This window comes from Aythya marila (assembly GCF_965140915.1).
Source record: "Aythya marila genome assembly, chromosome: 1".
NCBI lineage: Eukaryota > Metazoa > Chordata > Aves > Anseriformes > Anatidae > Aythya > Aythya marila.
In genome coordinates, this window is record NC_139042.1 from 8041660 (window position 1) to 8063076 (window position 21417).

The 21417-nt window shown below is 42.1% G+C and overlaps 1 protein-coding gene across 1 annotated transcript in view; it reads right to left on the minus strand.

Moving 5' to 3' along the window:
- Positions 1–21417, minus strand: part of ME3 (malic enzyme 3) — a 126758-nt gene that overhangs the window by 58869 nt on the left and 46472 nt on the right. Inside the window, exons 2-3 of the mRNA XM_082774968.1 lie at positions 2027–2160; positions 991–1140 (exon numbers count right to left, since the gene is read on the minus strand). Coding sequence (XP_082631094.1) covers positions 991–1140; positions 2027–2160 — 284 coding nt within the window. The remainder of the gene's footprint in view (positions 1–990; positions 1141–2026; positions 2161–21417) is intronic.

The following is a 21417-nucleotide window of genomic DNA, read 5'->3' on the forward strand; positions in this document are numbered from 1 at the left end:
GTCCTGATGTTAAGCTCTGTGAGAGAAGCAATTCAGCAATGAGGATGAAAACATAGATTTACTAGAAAATTGTGATTTGCAGGATGCAAATGTGTTTGCCAAGGCAATTTTATCTATATGTGCTATTCATTATCTCTCTACACAGCCCTCACACCTTTTACATCTGCCTCATGGTCGCCACTGTGACCTTCAGTCAGTTAGTATGACTTTCCTCAGTTTCCCCATCCATCACACTACCATCAGCTGAAACTGCAGTTAAACCTCATGCATGTGAAAACTTCTAGCAAAAGCTAAAGTGTTTATCTGCCTACTGGTACATTTCAAGGACAAAAAAAAAATAAAAAGCTTGCAAAGAAAACTAAAACCTGCTGTTGAATTTTCAGGATAAACCTAAAATGTATTTCAGAATGGTAATGAGAGGTTTATCCAAACATTAATCATTAAAAGCCATTATGCAGAACAGGGCCTTCCAACATGGTACACAGTGTTTAATGTTGCATGAATTTTCTCAGTAACTGTTTGGAGCACAGAGGAGGGCACTGATGCAGAGCATCATCTCCTATGAAAATGATTTTTTGTGAGGTGCTTTGTGGAGGTGCATACTAAAGTTCAAAATCAGCACAATGTATCCAAAATCCAACAATTACTAAAAAGCCAGAACTGCAGAAAGAGCTCAGTGCTCCCAAGACAGCAGACGGAGTGGTGCAACCATAAGTTCAGAGAGACATTTGGAGCTAAACTATACAGACTGTACTGTACTGTTTGAGAACAAAACCACTCTGTTCACTGTTTATAGGAAGAAGGCAGAGCTATTCTCAACTCCCCAGCTCATCGTCAGATGTACACACATGAAGCTGCTTGATAGCCTATCTTTTGATTAGGGATGAAGTTTCAGATGTTTCAGGCCACCCACAAAAAGATGGACAGTCAATACAAAAGAAACATTCACAGAAATATAAAAAAAGGGCCTAGCACAGCCTTTTCACTCACCGTGGTCTCCTGAAAGCCAAACCATACTGCTGGCAAGCCAGGCCAACTGTTGGGGTATAAACGATGGGCATGAATCTCTCAATGTCTGAGGTCAGCACTCGGTAAAAAAGCTTCTCGTTCCTGTCTTGTAATGTCATAAGAACAATATACCTTAAAAAAATAAATATATGTATATATATAAACCAAAAGCAAAACAAAATAGATATATATCAGTATTTCTAGATGATGACAGTTTCATAAAGAGCAATAGTCTTCTCACTCCGTATATACACAGTTCTGCAAAGCCCTGATACATCTAAATACTAAGATACATTACAAACAGAGACTTCGAGCAAAATTTCTGGATTTGCAGTAGACACAAATGCAATGGAAACAGAGTGGGGCATAATCTTCATTATCAAAATCTGCTATGCAATTTATAAGATTGTATATACACACGTGCATATTAATATGTAAATTTCAAAGCACTGTCTTTCCTAAAATATTTCCACAAAACCTCTCTCCATTATCCTGCTTCCTCAACTACTAAATCACTAAACACAGGATAGCTAAATTCCATATTTGAAAAATAGAAGACAAAAATATCAATATACGACACGGTTCTTGTATTATATTTTTTCCTACCAGTTGGCAGGTTCTTTCTGCTCTTCTGTTCCGTATTTAAGTGAATATGTTGAGAGCACACAGACAAGTGCATGCAGCACACGAGACCACTCCAGTACTCTGGGGCATGGGCTGCCTTTTTGTTGTGCTTTTGTACACAAAGGACAGTGAACCCCCAGGTTAACATCAGAGCTCTCCAGTAATATGGTAGTAGAATAGCAAATACTGGTGCTATTGTGGGACCACGACAGCATGTAACTGAGGTGACAACAGACAGGCCAGAATAAACACTCCTGGTATTGACAGGTGGAAAAAAAGTGACTCTGAAGGAAATCTATGTGCCTTGAAACAGCATCCTCAAGTCCTCCTGAGGTCTTTAAAGAACTGTAAATTAAGGGGGAAGGAAGGAGGAAGTAAGATGTTTTTGACATACTTGTCCAGATCATTCGATTTGTTCTCGTAGTTTTTCATGACACGGAGAACCTGGACATCTTGGCTCAAGAAGCAGGGAGGCAGGAGGCCGTGAATTCCCAGCTGCAGCCTCTCTTGAAGTGTAAAAGCCATTCCCTGGGGAGAAAAGGAGAAGGCACATTAAGCTGGCAAAATACACACTACCATGTGCACCCCAGCGAAAAATGAGGCAAGGATCCACAGAACATGCCCTCATCCTGCACAAATGCCTGCTCCCAGATCACAGGCATCTTGCCATTCATACATGTGTGATGGCAGTGGGTTGGGCAGGCAAGGGGCTGTGGAGGCATGGTGTTTGCCAGCAGCTCCCATCTGCAAGGGCACCCCTGCTTCCAGCTGCCCCTGTGTCCCCAGGCACGGTGCCTTAGGTTTGTTCCTGCTGAAGGAGCCACGTGCCGTTTTTTATCACCCTCATGCAGTTGCTCTCCATGTCAGAGCAACTAAAAATAGACCTTACAAATATAGACCAGTAACACCTTGATTATAGAGCCAGAAACAGGGTGTCCGAGAGGAAAGCAAGCATGGACACAAAGCCACAGAGGCCCCAGAATAGTCCTGGGGTGCAGGTAGCATTGGGCTGTGCCAATCCAGACCTGCAGGTACATCCCCCAGAACACCACAGCTGCTGGGCTTTGATGATTCACGCTCTTCTGTATGAATTTGGTACTGAATCTGTACTTATACAGTGTATATATCTACAGAGTGTATAAAACCTACTGTGTATACAAACTCAGGGTTTCTCCCAGTTTGCATTCTTACTGTATTAATTAATTAGCCCATGCCTACTAGATTCATTGGCCTGAAAACTCCACTGCCACTATTAATCCTTTATAAACCACGTATCAGGTTTAGACTTAGATACTAAATACTCTTATCAAACTCATCAGTTCCATGTAGTTTCTGTTTCCACCAGGCATATCATTCCATACTACTCCATCAGGCACACATTTTTCACTGTTTCTATCAGATGACAAATATTAATGGCATATTGACAGCACAGAAGACAGGTCTGATGTGTAGGATGCTTTCTCAGTGCCAACCTCTCTGCCCACAGCTCACCTTTTCAAGGAGCACACAAAGTGCCATGAGGCAGCTCCTGCTGGCCCAAAACTGAAGCTCAAAATGCTAGACTGCATGGATAATCCCTGCTTTTAAAGGACAATTTAGTCCTTCCCAGGCAGAAACCTGAGTGCATCGTGCTCTCATGTGTGTGGGGGCTGATGTTCAGAGGAGCAGCACTATCCTGCGCTGGACACAGCTCTGATGAACAGCACTGGTAAATGCATTCTGCAGTCGGGGAAGATTATGAAAGGTCTTAGACCTTAATTAATAGGATTTCTGCTATCCTGATACCAGATTAGACAGCAGGATAGAAAGAAACATTTTCAGAAATGTCTGAAGAGCTTAAATCCTAATGAAAACTTTACCCATAACTAACCAACCGATTTGTATCTCGACAAAGAGCTGGCAGTAAAATATTCAAGATTGGTAATTACTTCACTACATCTACTCAAGCAAACAGAGAAATGCTTGAAAAAATCCTAATGAGCAGCTTTATGAGTACATAGCTGTTAAACTGCTGTTTTCTTCCATGGCTTGAGTGCTAATCTACGACAAATAGCTGTTATTAATGCCGCACAAGAAAAACCAAGGACATATCTGGATGAACTTGTTTTTGGCAGTCTTCCATCGCCTCCCATTGCTTGTTCCTGTCCCTATGCCACCCCAACACTTGTGCCACCACAAGCATTTGTGTGGTCACATGGCTAACGAGGGAGAGGAAGTACCTGGATTAAAAATAACCAGGTCATTTGAGCTCAGAGCAGCTCCCATACACACCACTGATGGCTCTGCACAGCCTCAGGGGACATCCAGCTATGGGAATGGGCCGCTGGAAGAGCTGTTCACTTGTACGTGGTGTGGCTGCTGCTGAAAATGTTTGGCAAACCACCAGCAGAGATAAAGCAATGTAGAATAACCTGGAAAAGACCACGCAGTGATGGAGGCAAGGACTAGAACTGATTCTCCTGCTTGCCAGATCCACACCTTCTACATAATGTGACACTTCTTCTATTACTAAATAGTATGCTAGCACAAATTAGGAAAAGTCTTCGTATATTTCATAAAAGACATCCATCCTCCAGGAAATCTAAGAAAAAAAGTTCCTTATCCCACAAGCATTTTCTTACTTTTCTTTCTGCTCTGTATCAGGACAGAACCACGTACTTTCCAAACCTTTGATGCAAGAGCATGGCAGAGAGAAATCATTCCTTCTGCAGTCAGCAGACTGCTGGGAGGCAGGAGGTCAGGGGTTTGGTGTCAAACACAGGAATGGCACCGTGATCTCTGTGGTCGTTGATGGATGTTGTACCAGGACATGGCTGGTTCCGTTAAAGTGTCTGACATTTTTGACCCAAATTTCCTTCCTGGACCTGAGAAGCCTTTCCCCAAAAGAGTTTCCTAGCAGAATTGGTACATTCCCACAAGATAAAGCTGGAGTTTTTGTGAGTCATCATTTTTCAATGTAAAGAAAAACATTCTCATCAGAAAACTTGCAACCATCTGTATTCTCTAGAACAGGGACTGCTGAAATACTAGGCTAAGATTAACACTGGACATCAGCTGTAAGGCACTGTTTGGCTATGAACTGACACTGCTGTATCACTGCAGGGAAAACAGAGCTACTGTGAATGTCAAAGTTTATCTGCAATGAAAGGCAAAAAAAAGATACAATCACAATTTCGAGCCATTTACTTCCTGCAACCTTTGAACGGGGAGGATAGATAAAGGGAGACAAATATTTGGCACTAAATACTCCACTTGCTTGTCTAGAGAGTCACATCACAGGCTTGCTGATCCGGGTCACAGCCTGACCCTCGCTCATCCCCTGCAACAGAAACAAAGCTCGGCAAACACACAAACAAGTGGTGTTCACTATAAGAGAAAGCGATAGAAAAGGCAGAAAGATGACATCCCAAGTATTTCTGCCCCCAACCCACTACAAATCATCTTGAAGCATTTTTTTCAATAGGCAAGAAAAGCATTTCAGTTATTTTCCACCAATTAAAATTGTGGTTTTAGTATTTCATCAAATGATCCCACACCTAATACCATTCTTTTTCTCATTAAACCCAGCACATTTCTATGCAAGATACTGCTATGATGCCTTGCAGAAGCAGCAGTCATCCACCAGTACCTCCTTATTTATTTATTTATTTTTAATTCTTTTTGAATTGGTTGCGAGCTGCCGTAACAGTATCTCCTACATCATCATCATCAGTGTAGCCAGGAGTATCCATCTTTACCCAGGAGCAGCATGAAGTTGTAATCAGTTTACAACTGCTGTGGAGGTGAAGCACTTGTATTTGGGCACTTGCACTCCAGTTCTTTTGTGGCTTTTTTCTCTTTTTTTGTGGGAGCTCACCAGGATGCTGCTCCCTTTCCAGGTTTGTCTGCTGTCATCCACCACCTTCCTGTTTTATTGCTTTCCTGAATAGCGAAAGGGCTGAAAAGTGTTCAGCAGCACGCCGGGTCACCTCTTGAAGTGGCATTGGGAATTAATATATTAAATAGGTTCAAAAGGGAGCATGGGGTTCTAGAATGATTTGTCTCTGTAAGTTGGACTGGGATGGTTGTTCATGCATACCACAGACAAGACGCTGCTGACTGTTTAAATTGTGGCAAGTTTTTATGTTTGCACAGTGCCAGGGCTCTGGTCTTCAATGCCAACCCATAAATTTCAAGACAAGGCAAACTCATAGAATCATAGAATAGAATCATAGAACCATTAAGGTTGGAAGAGACCTCCAAGATCTTCTGGTTCAACCATCACGCTACCACTAGTATCACCCACTAAACCATGTCCCTAAGCACCACATCCAACCTTTCCTTGAACACCCCCAGGTACGGTGACTCCACCACCTCTCTGGGCAACCCATCCCAGTGCCTGACTGCTCTTTCTGAGAAAAAATGTCTCCTCATTTCCAACCTAAACCTCCCCTAACACAACTTGAGGCCATTCCCTCTAATCCTGTCACTGGTTATCTGAAAGAAGGGGCTTACCCCCAACTCCCCACACCTTCCTTTCATGCACTGCTCTTGAATGTTAAGCATTCTGGAGATCTACGTGCATGGAGGTAACTTTTGGGATTGTGAGAGCAGATTAAACTGTTCATTTAAGCACAGCCACAGTGGAGCTGTTGATAGCCTAAGGGTAAGCACAGTCACTAATGCCCCACATCTCCAGCTCACTGCACTTTAACACTTATCGCATCCAAATGAGCTATACCAACCAGTATAAGCAGTTTCATACTGGAGAAACTATAATCATATGTGATGAGAAGTTGCTGCCTCCACAATCACTTAAATCTCCAAAACACTTCTAAGTGCAGAGCTGGTCCATCACAGAGTGGCTCTGTGGCACGGGAGCAGAGCAGAAATTGCCTGCCCTGCCTCTGAAGGCTGCTTTCTGAAGGTCCAGGAGAGGGACCCCTGGGTGATGTGGTTACATTCACCGAAACAGCACAGCGTGAAATGAATTTGGAAACACATTCTGCCTCAGATCAAAAGCTGAAATTCACAGAGGTAATGCTATGTTTAAGATTAAAGCTTTTGGGGCTAGATTTTTTTTTTTTTTTTTTTAAGACTGCCTGAAAGCCATATTGTACCACTCTTTTTCTGGTCTTAAAAGGTCTAATGATTAGATGGCGAGCCACAGCCCTGCAGAGCTGAGGCCAGGTGCTCCAATTCATTTTAAAATGTGTGGGAAATGAGTTGTCATGGAGAGGGCAGATGCTATGTCACTAACCAAAAACAAAGGCAAAAATATCAGCTGCCCACAAGGCTTTACACTGTGTGGAAGTCTAAGTGAGGGGTTTTGTGCTGAAAATGAACCTCCTGGTTCCTTGGGCTTGGAAAGGGATGCTACTGCAGGCAGCAAGGTGCAAGAACAGGCACCTTCTTTATAATTAGGAAACCAACAGTCACGTTGGGGACGTCCTGATAGTCACGGAGCTTGTTATTCTCTACTGATTTTTCCTGCAACGTGTTTTCTGCAGATATTTGCACCTTGCAGATTTATAGCAGGGACACACCTTTACTATCTGCAAGCAAAATTTCCTTCCAGCAGGGTCCATGCCAGTGGTTAAAGCAACCCTTGGTGAGACTGCAGGCAGTGGCTGGGGAGCAGAGGGCAGCAGCAGATAACATGCATTTTTTGTACTGTGCAGGACTTTTCTACAAAGGTCAGGTGCTGTTGCGGCCTCTTTGGCACCAGCTGACTGGAGAACCCTCTTCAATAAGGAGCAGTGCATATCCAGACTCTCCTTGTGCTTCCAAGCTGCGCTGGCATGGAGAGCCAGCCCCAGACCCTGTCCTGCACAGCATTTCCACCCTGGAAAAGCTTTATTGAAATTATTATATGCATAAAAAAAGAGGGAAGGAGACACATTAGAGGGGTCACCCTTTATTTTCTTATTTTAAATGTCTTGTAGCTTCTTATTACCTTTAATTTGTATGTGAGTGTGCTCTTAAGCTTGGAAAAGAACCAAACCCATGATGTTTTGGGGTAGTTGGAAACCATCATTCAGTGAGTCCTCTCTGAAACCTGGAGAGATTCCCCACTGTGCCTTCTCAGCAGTTATTGCTGAGCAAATCTTTTGTTGACCATGACTTACAAAGTCTTCCTACAGTGTCTATGCCTCTTTCTGGGTTCAAAGTCACAAGTTAAAAAATCCCACACTCTTGGCCATCCCCTTTGTTACAAAGTGATATAATCACGGATTTCTAATCCTTTCATATCGTTGTTCCTTCCTCTCCCACGGAGCCTGGGAATTCTAAAAAAGCCCTCCAAGACAAAGATAATTAAGCAATTCAATTCAATATTTGTTTCAGTTCCTGGGGAACCACCTTCAGTGAGGTCCACTAATTCAGTTACAACATTAATTGTTCCGACTGTAATGAGGTTTTGCCGGCAACTGTTTTGCTTTGTGTGAGTAACATCATTTTGCTGTATTACAGGGATATATTTCCACTACTGTTCTCATTTCTACCTTGTGACTTTTGATTTACATCCATGTAAGAGTGACCAGAACTGGACTGTAACAAAGCCCTTGGGCCAAAACACTTACTGACCAGGGACCCAATCATCCCCAATGGGCCTGTGACAAGGTCACAGGCAAGAAGCAGCAGAGCCGTGGTGTTCCCACATGTTACTGGAGGTTTACCTCAATAAATAAAACTCATAAGCCTGTCTTCAGGGTTTTATTCACTAATCCATAGGACCAACTTCAGCTCTAAGCTCCTCTAGGCCCGCACTGTGTTTTTGAACTGCAGGGGTATGGCACTGTACTGAACTTAGCAGAGAACTTGTTACTATTCCCACAGCTTGCCAGCCTCCAGGGCACCAATTTTTGCTCCATAGAAAACAAAAGAAATCCATATGCTAGAAATTATGTGTGTTTTGTCTGCAAACAAGATTCTGTGTCATTAAGAAAAAGATTTTTAAAACTGCCCTAGACAAACTTCCCCAAAGAGCAGCTGTTTTGGCAGACTGGTTTTGTGAAGGCTCTATGAACTTTACAGATAAGACAAAAAGGAGGCTATTTTTAACTACCAGGAAAGGTGGAGATAACCAGTTAATGCCAAGTAAGAGGCGATGAGATATAGTTTGTTGTTTGTTTGTTTTTGTTTTTGTTTTTTTTAAGAAACTCAAATCTGGGGCTAAATTCAACGCTTTGTTTTCCTTCCACAAAAGCAATATTAAGATGCACACAGACTTCTATCCAAGTTAATGGGAATACTTCTTTGGCTTTAGTGAGAAATAGATTAGGCTGATTTTTTTTCCCCTGACTAGATTCAAAAGTTTCTTTACAAGCATGAAGTGTTTAAATGCAAGCCGCAATGTCTTTCAGTAAAGTCACAGCATGGAGGATAGGACCACCATGCTACAGAAAAACACTTGGTGAAAACGGGAAAAAGAAAATCCAAATAAATTATTACAAGCAACATAGCAGCAAAGAATACTGAAAGAGAGTGGGACACATGGTAGATACACACAATTAAGCAGCAGCAGAGGAAAAGACTGTTCCTATCTGGATGAGCGTAAAACCTGAAGTGCTCGCTGGTTGCCCCTTCCTTTATAACAAAATTATTGATAGAGAAAGGAGGACTGATGGAGCATACAGCAATGGTATCAGGTTTTGTGCTACTGCTAAGCATATAGGTGGATGTATCAAATGATCTTGGCATCCAGATCCCAGTGGACTGCCTTTCCCAACTCCCAAGAAAATGAAATCACCTTGGTAGTATATACATGATTCCCTGCCTCCCTGTGTAATTCCATGTTTTACACATAATACTGTCACATTTTTTTATGCCAGTTAGTGAGAAAAGCAAGCTGGTCCAGGACAGTTTTGTGCTTACAAGCTTCTCTTTTCTACCTCAGCTGTGGGGGATGCTGTTCTTTCACTGCCTGCAGAGAAGGAGCAGAGTGCAATCAGTTTCCGTAAGAGCTTCACCAAGCACAAACCCCAGTATTTCTGTCAGAGCATGGCAGTTTCTATGATGTTGCAGACACACACTTCTCCCAACTAGGATGTTTTTCCTAGACAGGAAGAATTCTGCATTAAAAAGCTTGCATTCCTGAGTCTATGAAAAACAGCCCTCATCCTCAATTCAAACAACCAAATATGTCTGAGAACAAAGATCAAGGCGATTTTAAGGTTTAAATGTGATCCAAAACATTGAGAGAATACAGTTTTAAAAGCCAGTTTTACAATGTCTGGAAACTTCTCTCATTGTACACACAGCTGGTCATGTGAATTGTGGTTGCATATAATTTGGGTTCAGTGCTACAGAGAGCACTGACTTCCTTCTGAGGTTCCAGCAAATTACATAAAATGAGACTTGTGCACTTACTGCTCACACGCAAACTGCATCACACCATGGTTTTGCAGGATGGGTATCTCTCTGCAATTTATGTCTCATTTGCTGGAAACCTTGGAGGTTGCTCTGAAGGTAGGTTGGAGCTAGATGACAGGGCATGGATGATCGCTGATCATCTATGGCTGTACTTGGTCACTGATGTACACTGCCTAAGCTAGCTGCTTCACAAGATCACTTGGATGGAAGTTTAACCTGGATGAAGCCAAGAGTGGTTTTGTTACTGATTTTATCAGAGCTGATTTCTCCACTGTTCCTATGTGCATGCTTCTTCTGACAAGGGCTTGTGGAAAGAAACCATCAGGAGTGGCTTCCTGAGCAGTACCAGCTGCTCTCTGCTCCTTCCCATCCAATCTAGAACCAGCAGGCTTGGCTCCTGAACCACTATTTTGATAGCTGTTTAATGAGATGTTATATATGCCTGCCTCAGGGCCCAGTGGGTCATTTGAGATGCTTGCAAAACATTCGGATACTCCCTCAGATGAAAGATTCTTGAGAAAGGCAGTGTTTTTCTGTAAAAATTAGGAATATGAGAAATAAAAAAAGCCCTAAGTAAGAAATATGTCATCTCGGTAAAACAAATGAAAAACAAACAAACAAAAAAAAAAAAACACCAGCAAACTCTCCTCCAATTATAAAACCACCACTTGAAAAAATAAACGTAGAGGTAAACACAGAGCATCCCACAGGACATTCGTGTGAGCCTCCACTTCCCATGTGAGGACTTCAAGCCACTGCTGCTTTTCCCTTGCCACTTGTGCTCAGCAGAGAAATTGCAGCTGCCGTAAGGTCTGTAGGGCCAAGGCACTTTTTCCTCCAGCAGTTCTGTAACAGTATTTCCCAACCCCTCTTTTTAATGTTGTCAGGGAGCTGAAGCTGTATGTGCACACATAAATATAAGTGTGGAGTCTCCAGGCAGCCCTGTGATGATCTCTAGGCTGACCTCAGGGGCTGCTGTTTTGCCAAGCACATGTTTTGCTTCAGTGCTGAGATCAGTCATCCCACTGTCCAAACTACTTCTGGCATCACTAAGGAGAGCAGCTAGCCTACCGTGACTACCCTCTGACCTGGCCCCTCGTCCTCCTCCTTCCTTGAATATTTTACTTCATTTTTTTTTTTCTTCCTCCTTAATACAGAGAGGAAAAGGGAAGATGTGTGAAGTGCTCGCGTACGTGTGATTTGACCTTTCGGATCTATGTCTCTCATCACCTTTGCATGCACTCTCCCTGCTATCTTAGTCTACTGTCAACCTGCTCTGGGCTGTCTCTAAATCACACGCAGTCGAATGCACGTCTGGCCCTGATACTGGAGCATCTGGACTGCAATTTGTACAATAACACAAATACAAAACGATACATCCTTTCTACCAAACTTCCCCCCCCAGGACCTCTAAATATTCTTCCAGTGATATAGTCCTTTTATTTCCTATTTTCTTTGCTCCTCAGACGTGTAGCTCTATTTCTTCCACATGGTGTGAGCAGAACTATGTCCAAATAGTCCAGGTGACAAAATACCACTAATTTCATACAAGTGCTTTAATTTTTTTTCACTTTCTTGAGATTGAGCTTAACCACTTCCAGTTTCAAAAGCACCCACTGCACTAGAGGGATTTTTACACTTGACTATAAATCAAATAACTAATAAAGTTCCTGAGATTTTTCCAAGGAAGTTCAAAAATGAAAACTCCCATCCTCCTCTTCCAACTGTTTTTAATCAAGGGCAGTACAAAAGAAGTTATCCAAGTTCAAAATGAAAAAAAGAAAAAAAAAATAGTACAATTACTTTGAGATTAAATTTAAAGATTAAAATCCTTTTGATTCCATGAGCTGTTTGACAAACATTTCAGTGGAACAGGAACTGCAGCGACATGTTGTAAAATATTTATGTCAGTTTGCAACATGCGTGACCACATGTTGGTCAAGGCAGCTGAAGTGTTCATTATTACTAGGAAGTCGTAAATCGCCCCTTTGGCAAACCTTCAAATGAGATTAGAAAAAAAACTGGTTCAGTTCTTGATTCCATTAGATGCTATAACTTAAAATGCAAATAATATTGTTCTTGGCACGGCTGCTGCCTGTCCACCTCAGCACAATTACTCCTGCCTCTCCTAGCTCAGACGAAGATCGGCCGAGGCCAACATGGCAGCTTCCTTCCTCCAGCAGAACATCTATTCTTCTGTAACTGAAACAATTTGGCTAAATGACGCAAAGATGAAGCGTGACTGCAGGAAGGCTAACAAACACAGTCCAGACTCCTTGAATACCCAACTGTTAGCCCAAAATAATTTGCCCACTATCTGGGTGATTGGGAAAAGGCAATGGCTAAAGCATGGCTTGCAGTCATGCACCTGCACTTTTAGGAGACACCAGCTGGTGCTTCAAATCTTCAAACCTGCCATTCAAAGCTGGATTTCAACTACTTCCCGCCTTGCTGAAAGACCATGGTGCAGTGTGGGGAGCACCAGAAGAAAAGCTCACCAGAGTCTGGAAAGACTGGGAAGGTCGCAGTGTTTTTCACTTATGACCTGCTGTCAAAGACCTGCATTTAGGACAAAGGGATGGCCACCGATTTTGTTCTCTTCAAAGAACAGAAAGAAAAGCCTCTGAGGCTCAGGCTTCAGTGCAGGATTCTGATTCTCCTCTATCTGGCACCACAGTCATGTAGTGACAACAGAGTAAAGCAAATGTAGAATGATTTTGAACTTTATTAGTGTTTGAAATAATTTAACTGAAGAATTAGGTCCTGGATATTCAGAACTGAAGAGCTAGATGTAAATTACGGGGAAAACAAAGCTACACTTTGACATTAGTGTTATTTTGTCAGTTCTCAATAGCTTGATGTATTACAACAGCCTTTCTCCTGGGGTTCAAACCCAGATATAAGAAGTTATCACAATATCCATAAAAACTGGGTAAGGGAGCACTCACTCCTGAAGTTGGGTTACCATTACATTTAGTATTGAACAAAAGCTAGAAATTAAAAGCCTGCTTTATTATCCCTTACAATAAAAGCACGTTTGTCAGAGCATACATCCATGCGGCACATCTTCTGTTCCATCAGAAATTCTGACTTTGCCCAGCCAGTCGTTAACCAACACCATTTACTTTCTGGCCACGCCTCTTGCTGCCACAGACAGCATCCTTTTCCAACACAGGAGAAGAGGTCGGCAGTTTTAACTGACTAATTCATTATTCATGATGATGAACTAAAGAATGGTCTCACTGGGAAGGCGTGAAGCCGAATGGCACCCTAGTGAGTTATTTAGCAGTTAGTTAAGGATGCACATACAACTGCATCAACAGCCTCTTCAATAAAAAGAGTGTCCTGGACAAAGGTCTGGAATCCCTAGAGATGGGATCCCAGTTATAGTGTCTGTGTAAGCAACCTGAAAGCCTTTTTTAGTGGTTTGAAGAATGCCTAAGAGCAATTAGAGAAGGACAGCATAGGTTTTTTTCTTCTTTTTTTTTTTTTTTCTTTTGCCTACAGATCTCTGCGTAATTGTCTCAGCGATACTAAATCCTTGTGTTTGAGATCCTTGCGTCTGACAGTAACAGAGCAGGTGGCAAAGCCCAAGTGATCCATGCCCGAGGAAGTGGCAGCCCCTCAATGAGGGTGCTGGCCCTGTCCCTCTGGACCCACAACTCCAGTGCACGGCAAAGTGTTGGTGAGAGGCAGCAGGCTTCTCCTCCCCTGAGGTGGTGTACAAGCTGGTAATGCTAGAGTGTGGTTCAAGAAAATGTTTTCCACTGGAAAGCCCTAATCAGGGCAGCAAGAGGAGTACCTGAGGTTAGGGTCTCTTGCAGATTTTAAAGCCGTTGTGTCTTATGGTCAGTAATTGCACAGGATCACACCCTGCACTCAGAAAGGCTGTAATGAGAGCAGAAGTAGCACACAAACGTAGTGAGTCTGGCCAGCAGGTTAAGAACCAAGGCTGACAGACATCCTAGACCTTTTTGCCAAAAACAACCTAATGAAATAAAGCAGAATGGGCTGGGTATGGAGAAAATGAGCAGTAAATGGCTTTTGAACTGTGCAGCACTCCAACATCACATGATGGTGGCCAAGAGGGAGCCAGAGGGATGTCCCAGCCCAAGGCATGGCCATGAAAATGCCAAGATGTTAAGTGGCAGAGCTGATACTTAATTATCACTATTACAGCATTAAAGTTGCTGTTTCCATGATTTAACATTTGGAGCTTCCAAGAATGTCAGTGAACATTTTGTGTGGACTGCAGCAGTCATACACAGTTATTGTATTTCGTTTGATGATTTCCTGAAGCAAAGGTGTTTTTTTTTTCTTTTTTCTTTTTTTTTTTTTTCCCCTATCTGGTGTTAGACCAGATATGTGCGTGTCAGAACCTAAGGAAATAAATGCTACTAGAGCCAAATCCGTAGGACAAACCTTACTACCACTTCCTCAATAAATAAAGAAAAGTCACCACTAAAATGTGTTTATTTTCAGTTATTAGTAACTTGGCTACTTCCTTGAAGATGTTCTGTGTACTGATAATGCTAGTGATAAGCGCACACAGGGCTCCTGCAAATGCCCACCTCATGACAGTTCCCATCCGTTTTTTGCTCTAGGCTGTGTCAGACAACTCATGACCCACAGCACCAATTTGAGGATCGCAAAGTAACTCCAGGGGGCACAGAGGGGCTGTCTGCTTTTGTTGGGATAGCTGTGAGTCCATCAGCCTTATGTTTGAGTCTATACACTGCTTTCCAGACAGCTTCTACTGTAATGTTGAATCTCGTGTCTTGCTTTTTTAAAGAAATTAGTGGACTGGGACCTTGGTTACACAGACTGAATTCTGACAGCTCTTGGGCTCTGAACCATTGCTGTGCCTGGTCTTTCAGGGAAAGGGCAGATACCACAACCCAGGACAAGACAGTCAAGTAGACCCTGAGTCTAACCTTCTGGGAATGACCAAAAGACCCTCCCTTCAACAGCTACACCCCTTGCAATTCAAAACAATCTTTTATTCCTAAAGCTCTGGCAACTCAACCCTTCAAAAACACAAAGAAGCAGAGCCTAACCACAAATTGAGTGCGGACTCCCTGAAAGGAGGGCAGCATCCCCATGGCTCAATCCCAGGGACAGAGTGAGGATAAAAGGCCTAAAGATGAGCAGGCAGGAGGGTCTGCAGTCAGAAGGGCTGAGTTACGCCTCCTAGAATAAATCTCAAACATGAACACTTTAAAGACAACTTTATATTTGTCTGACAACCATCTCTTCTGCCCAAGATTTGCAGTTTTATTCTGAGCCTGATGCAGGCCTTTGTTCAGCAGTGGGCTAGGGTGGAAATTATGAAGATGGTATTCAGGCCATGAAAAACCATACCCTGCATGTACTGAAAGGGAAAGCAAAGTGGACTAAGCTTTCTTTGTTCCTTAGCCGGAGGGTTTGGCGTAGCACTCAGTCTAGCCTGTCTTTCCAGCTCAGGACAGTTTGGATTCCAGTGGTAAAACTCTGGCTCCAGCAAATTAATTGGCTAAACTCCTGTTGATTTCAAAGCAGATGAGATATGGTAAGTCTTCGGGATTTGCTTGTGAGACAAGAACATAAGTACAAATTATGACAATTATCTCATTATTATTTAAAAATAAGACCTTCTTTAAATGATATTTGAAGTAATAACAAGGCAGAGCAAGGCTTAATCACATTATAGACTCATGGTTTTAAAAACAAATATAACGTCTGTAACAGCAACAACACCAAGTTAGATTATTAAGCTACATTTCTTGGAAGGAAAACTGGAGCTTCTTAATATACATACAACCAAGTCCAGTATCAGATACTATATATAACAAATGCAAATAAAGTACATTCTTACCAACACAAATTCTTTCATTTCTGCTACTCTGAAATGTCTCACCTTATTGCCTTTGGATTTTATTTTAGGTAGCAGGTATAGAATTTTTTCACCAGTTGGGTTAACCATGCAAAGTTGGAAAACCAACTTATATTTGATAAAGAAGAACTTACTTTCCTTTTCCAATCTCTCCAAAACCAGAATCAAGAATCTAATCTAACCATTCAAAATGAAAGTGAGATTTTCATTTAATGAAAATGGAGCCATATTTTCCAGGGCTCCTTATAGGTGCAGAAATATACCTACTGTGAGTATCAAACATACATATATCTTTGTTCAGAGATTTCATTTTGCACTGGCTAAATACCTTCACATCTCTGATCAGAAAGGCAACAAGAAACTACAGATTATCTAGTGCCTCTTCATATTTAATTTATTTTATAAATTTGCTTTTCTGTGTAAAATACAATCATCCTAAGAGGGCCTGGCTACAACGTTAAAAGAGCCATTTAAAATTGTTTTCAAAGGGAGGTCTAATTTCTAGCCAAATAGCCTCAATATAAAGTCAAACTAAAAGCATCTGGAAAAGGAAAAAAGAATGTGTACGAATGGATCCAGACAGGCTATGGGATTGCTTAAGAGAAAACAAAGTTGCGAGGCTTCCTCCTGATAACAACTTGCTTACAGACAAACACATGCATAAGGATTGCCAGACAAAGGGAAAAAACCTTTAGGAAAACAAGAAAAGAATTCAAAATCAGCTTTCTTGCTTGTTAATGGAGGTCAGCTCATCTCACCTCAGTGAACCAGCTCCTCCCTCCAGATAATTTAGTCCAGCTGGAAGCTGTTTCTGCATCACTGAATTGTACCCAGCAAGTTGCTTCCACTACAGGGTTTCACCTCATTCTGAGGGCTAGGTGAATTTTTTTCTGTCTATCTAACAGACTGTTTTCAGTCTGTTAGATAACCAAGCTCCTCACCCTCACGTTTTGCAAGCATCTCTGCAATCTCCAAGGCTTAAAGCATCCCAGCAGATGATGTGCTTGTACTTGGCATTTATTGTTTTGTTAATGAGAGAGTCCAGAATGACTAATTAGGATGTTAGTGTCCCTAGCAGAAGCACAGGGGATGAAATGGCATTTTTCTGGAAAGCCTCTATTAGTTTTCTGCTATTTAATGATGAACAGCAAAAAAGCAAAGAATTAGAAGTAAATACATAACACACCTTTCACATGTAGCCATCTACTTGTACTTTCACTGTCAGCTACTTATTTGGTTTAGAGGAAGAGAAAATAATGATACGCAGGTATTAAACTGGATAGTGGAGACAGAGAAATTCTGCGAGTGTGGTTTGTGTCAGCAACTGTTTGATTACTTGGAGCTGTCTTAGAGCCTGGAGCAGAGCCCAGTGGTGCCTATTAATGGCACTGAAAGAAGAGAAATGTGGTGGAGGTCAGTCACCAGAAGAGACCTTTCTGCTTCCACACTGCCAAGTTGCTTGACGAGGTGGCTGATGGAAACTGCTTCTTTTCATCAATTACAATGCGATTCTTTCAAGCTCTTTCTCATCCCAGCCTTATTGTCAGCAATGCACACAGGCTAGGGCCAAGCTCTGTAACGAAGTCACCATAGAAATCCCACGACAAGCATTTACTGACCTCCCAACTGCATTTCCTTGTCCTGAAATAAATTTGAGCTCAGTTATTATGGTGCCTCTGATTTAATAATTGGCACTTGGGAGATGCTCAAATGCTTTAAATGGAATCTTTTCTTAGGGTTAAACCCTGTCCCTTTTGTAGCCTATGGGAATTTTGCCATCAGACTTTTATGAGACAACAATTTGGCCATTAATCCACGAAAATTTGCTACTGTAGTTCACACTGCACTCCCATTTAGGAGCCTGTTGTTCAGTTTACTCTGGACCAGCTTGTTTTCACTTTAAAGAGCATTGCATAGACTACAGAGAAATTTGAACACCAAATTCTGCAATAGCGGGCATTAACAGCATTAACTATATGACTGCTGGACGGACACTGCCAAACCAATTGCAGAACATTCCCCAAATGCTAACAGTCACCAAGCTGATGAAAATACTGGAGAAGAGTCTTCCCACTCATTTCAACAAAAAGAAAACAAAAGCTCCATAAAGGAGGAGGTTCAGTGGTGCACAGCCTGGGCCCATGAAGGCCTTTCACTTCCAAGGGAAGGAGCTGGAACTGGATGATCTTCAAGGTCCCTTCCAACCCAAACCATGCCACGATTTCTTAGATCAGGGAACACTAAGGACCAACTTCTGTTCTAGATGGAAGTCAAGGATCACAGTAATGGCAGAGCACCTTAGGGCAGGCCTTCCAAGTCACCACTTCTGCATTGTGGCTGATTTTTATAACACATTGCATTTTTGTAGTACTGTTTGATCTATAGGTCACTGAACATTTTCCAGCAAGAGGCAATTATTTATTTTTTAAAATGCCAGGCACATCACTTGCTGTTTAGCATACAGGCATTAAGGTCCCTAACCACCCTTTATGGGCACACGTAGAAGCACTTCACGGACTCCACGGGTTCACCAGGTGAACACCAGTAGTACAGACAATACAGCAGCAGTTTCAGAGGTGACCAATGCCAGGGTAACTCTCACTAATTTTGTCTGTTAGCTGACTTTTCCTACCTCGGCAATTGCTCCTTGCGCTCATTGACAGCTAATTCCAAGTTACACTCCTGCACTTTGTTCCTACAACATTTTGCAGCACCTGGAGAAATAACTTTAGGAATACAATGGCAGATTTTTTGTGTGTGTGGAAGGGGATTAAATAAGATGATACACAGGTTTCTGTCTCTCTTGTTAATAAAACATAAAATTTCTCTCCTCTTGCCTCTCAGCGAACTTATTTAAGTGATCTGGCACACTCTGGAAATGTACAACAACGGCTCTATTATGTACACACACTAGGTGCAGCAGGTTTCACTGGACTGTAACTGATTTGTTTCAGATGAAGGGATGCTGTTAACCACCACTGTGAATATAATTGCTTAGTTGATTTCCACATTCTTGTCATTGTTGGCCTGGCTACTGCAAGAACAAGCTGGTAAGGAATTCCCTAATGCTGGTTAAAAAAAAAAAAAAAAAAAAAAAAAAAAGGAAGTCTTCAGGTCAAACCAGGAGTTCATCCAGATATGCCTGCACCAGAGGAACAAATGACAGTGTGAATACCCCTTTTCACCTCTTCTCACACTCCTCCTTTATAACAGAACCAACTCCAGGAGAAGAAACTCGGCAGGTGAAGAGGGAAAGGGAACTTGACAGATGGTCAAAATACCGAGCTGCTACCTCTGAGCAAACCCTGGGGTGCACAACATCCGATTCCTTTTACTGCATGTGGCAGGGGTCTCAGAGGGTGTTAGCAGAAATCACTACGGCTGTCGCTCGCAGCCCTGCTCTGCGCAGAGAACAGCTCTGCTCCTGACACGTGGCCTCTGCAGCACATGCTAGTCCCTTTGTGGGGAAGCGCCCAAATTCCAAATGAGACAAGAGCTGCATGCTCCAGCCATGATGGAAAGAAAAGCTGCAATTAATTCATTACACTGGGACTTGCCAGCTCTGGACTCCGTTCCCTCCTCTGGCACAGGCTCGGAGCACAGGGCTTCCAGTTTGGATGCTGGTAGCACCTGGAGCCTCCAACAAAGACTGATGCCTGCCCACACTAAATACTATATATACATTATATATACACACATACTTATACACATATATCCTGATTTAAAGTTTGTTGAGCACTGTCAGGTGGGACTGTTGTATGGAAAGCTTTTACAAAGGCATAATTGGAGGAGTCTGACAGTCCATGGGAACTGAGTATAAAAGTAACCTTAGCATCTCTCTACTGCTGTTTCAAACTATATTTCTAATCCAGGTTCTTTGGTTGGTTGTTTAATAAATCTTGAGTGAGGAGAATATTTTTTTTTCCATTGTTCTCCCACTGAAAGTCTCTTCATGGTCATTTTCTCTCTTGCATGTGGAAAACTTCCCTTCTTTGACTTCAGTCTTTTCCAAACACCAGAAACGAAGGCCTCCTGACCTTACAAAGGCTTTTTTTTCATTTGATACACTGTCAAGTGTACACATAATTCTCTAGAGAATGAGAGTCCTGTGCTTGTTTTCTTACTTTGTAACTTATCTCCCTCCCTTTGTCATTTATTATCTAAATCTAGGGTGTACTGTGTTATTCATTTATCAGTAAAATTCCCCTTTGAAAATAAGGAAGACACACTATGGTTTATAGCATTCTGAATATTTTACTTGTTTTAAGTAATTAATCAATGTAAATTCTCCTTATGAAAATCATCAGCAGTGAGACACAGTCCTTTATAGAAACAGCTTGGCAGCATTAAGTTTAGAATAGTACACTTCAGAGTATTGCTTAGCAGCATGGACAAACGAGCTCAATAAACACCAGGTACTAGGAGAAGATTGTCAGTTGTGGACAGTATGAAAGAGTGGGAGCATGTTGTTTTTCAATAAATTTGAACAAAGTTTTCCTCTGTTCTATGAACAAGCCCTCAAAAATATTTGTATTAGAATAGCTCCTGTCATGCATCACATCCCTAGGGCCCAAAGCACACTGTAAAAAGAGATCAAAACAAACCAAGAAAACAAAGATAGGCTCTGTCCCAAAGAGACAACTGCAAAAGAGAGGCAAGAGCCAACTCAGGAGCAATACTGATGAGCAAGATGAGTTTCATCCTTTACACAAGTCTTGCAGTACTCTCAGCACGCCGGCAGCCAAGTCGGTAAGTCAGCTCAGAAATATTTGTTATGTTAAAGTAATACTTCTGTGCAAGTAGTTTTCCTCTAGGATGACATTCATCTCAGAGGTAAAACACAGAGGATCTTTGGCTGAATTCTTATTGTGAGTGACATGGATTAAAAACCCTCACCATAGGACACTGATTTATTGCCTATGGCTCCATTGAATTGTCTGCATAGAAAATCAGGCTACTCCCAACGGACTGCATAACACCCAGCTGAGCATGTGGTGCAAATTAGAGAAGCTCACAGCACCAGCTCTGGCAATAGCTGGGCCTGTTGGGGAAAGATGTGGCTAAGCAGGAAAATCAAGCTATAGCATAACAGACAGCCAAGGAATGCCTCCTCAGAGGAACGGCAGATCTATCAAAAAGACACTATGGATCTGTGGAGCAGAGAGGAAAAGACAGTTTGTTGTTCTTTGTAAAAGCAAGGAACAGTCCTTTTTTTTTTTTTTTTTTTTGGCCTTGCTTCACGTAATTGGGATGCATTACCAGCAACAGGATGTATGCAATCAGAATAAATTACTTGTTCATTAGGTACCTAATATGCAACAGTTGCCCCCAGAATTAATTGTGTGAACCCGTAAGGGCAGAATAAAAGTAGAGCTGACAGTAACACCATATGCGATTTTTCCTGTTCATTCCACTTACCTAATAGATGCAGCAGACCAGCCTTAACTGCACCTCCAAACATTTTCTTAGGGATATTCAAATAGACAAAGGCTAGAAAAGTGTAATTGTGTGATGCCAACAATGATGCATGCGGTTCTTCACACTAAGACCCTCAAAATGAG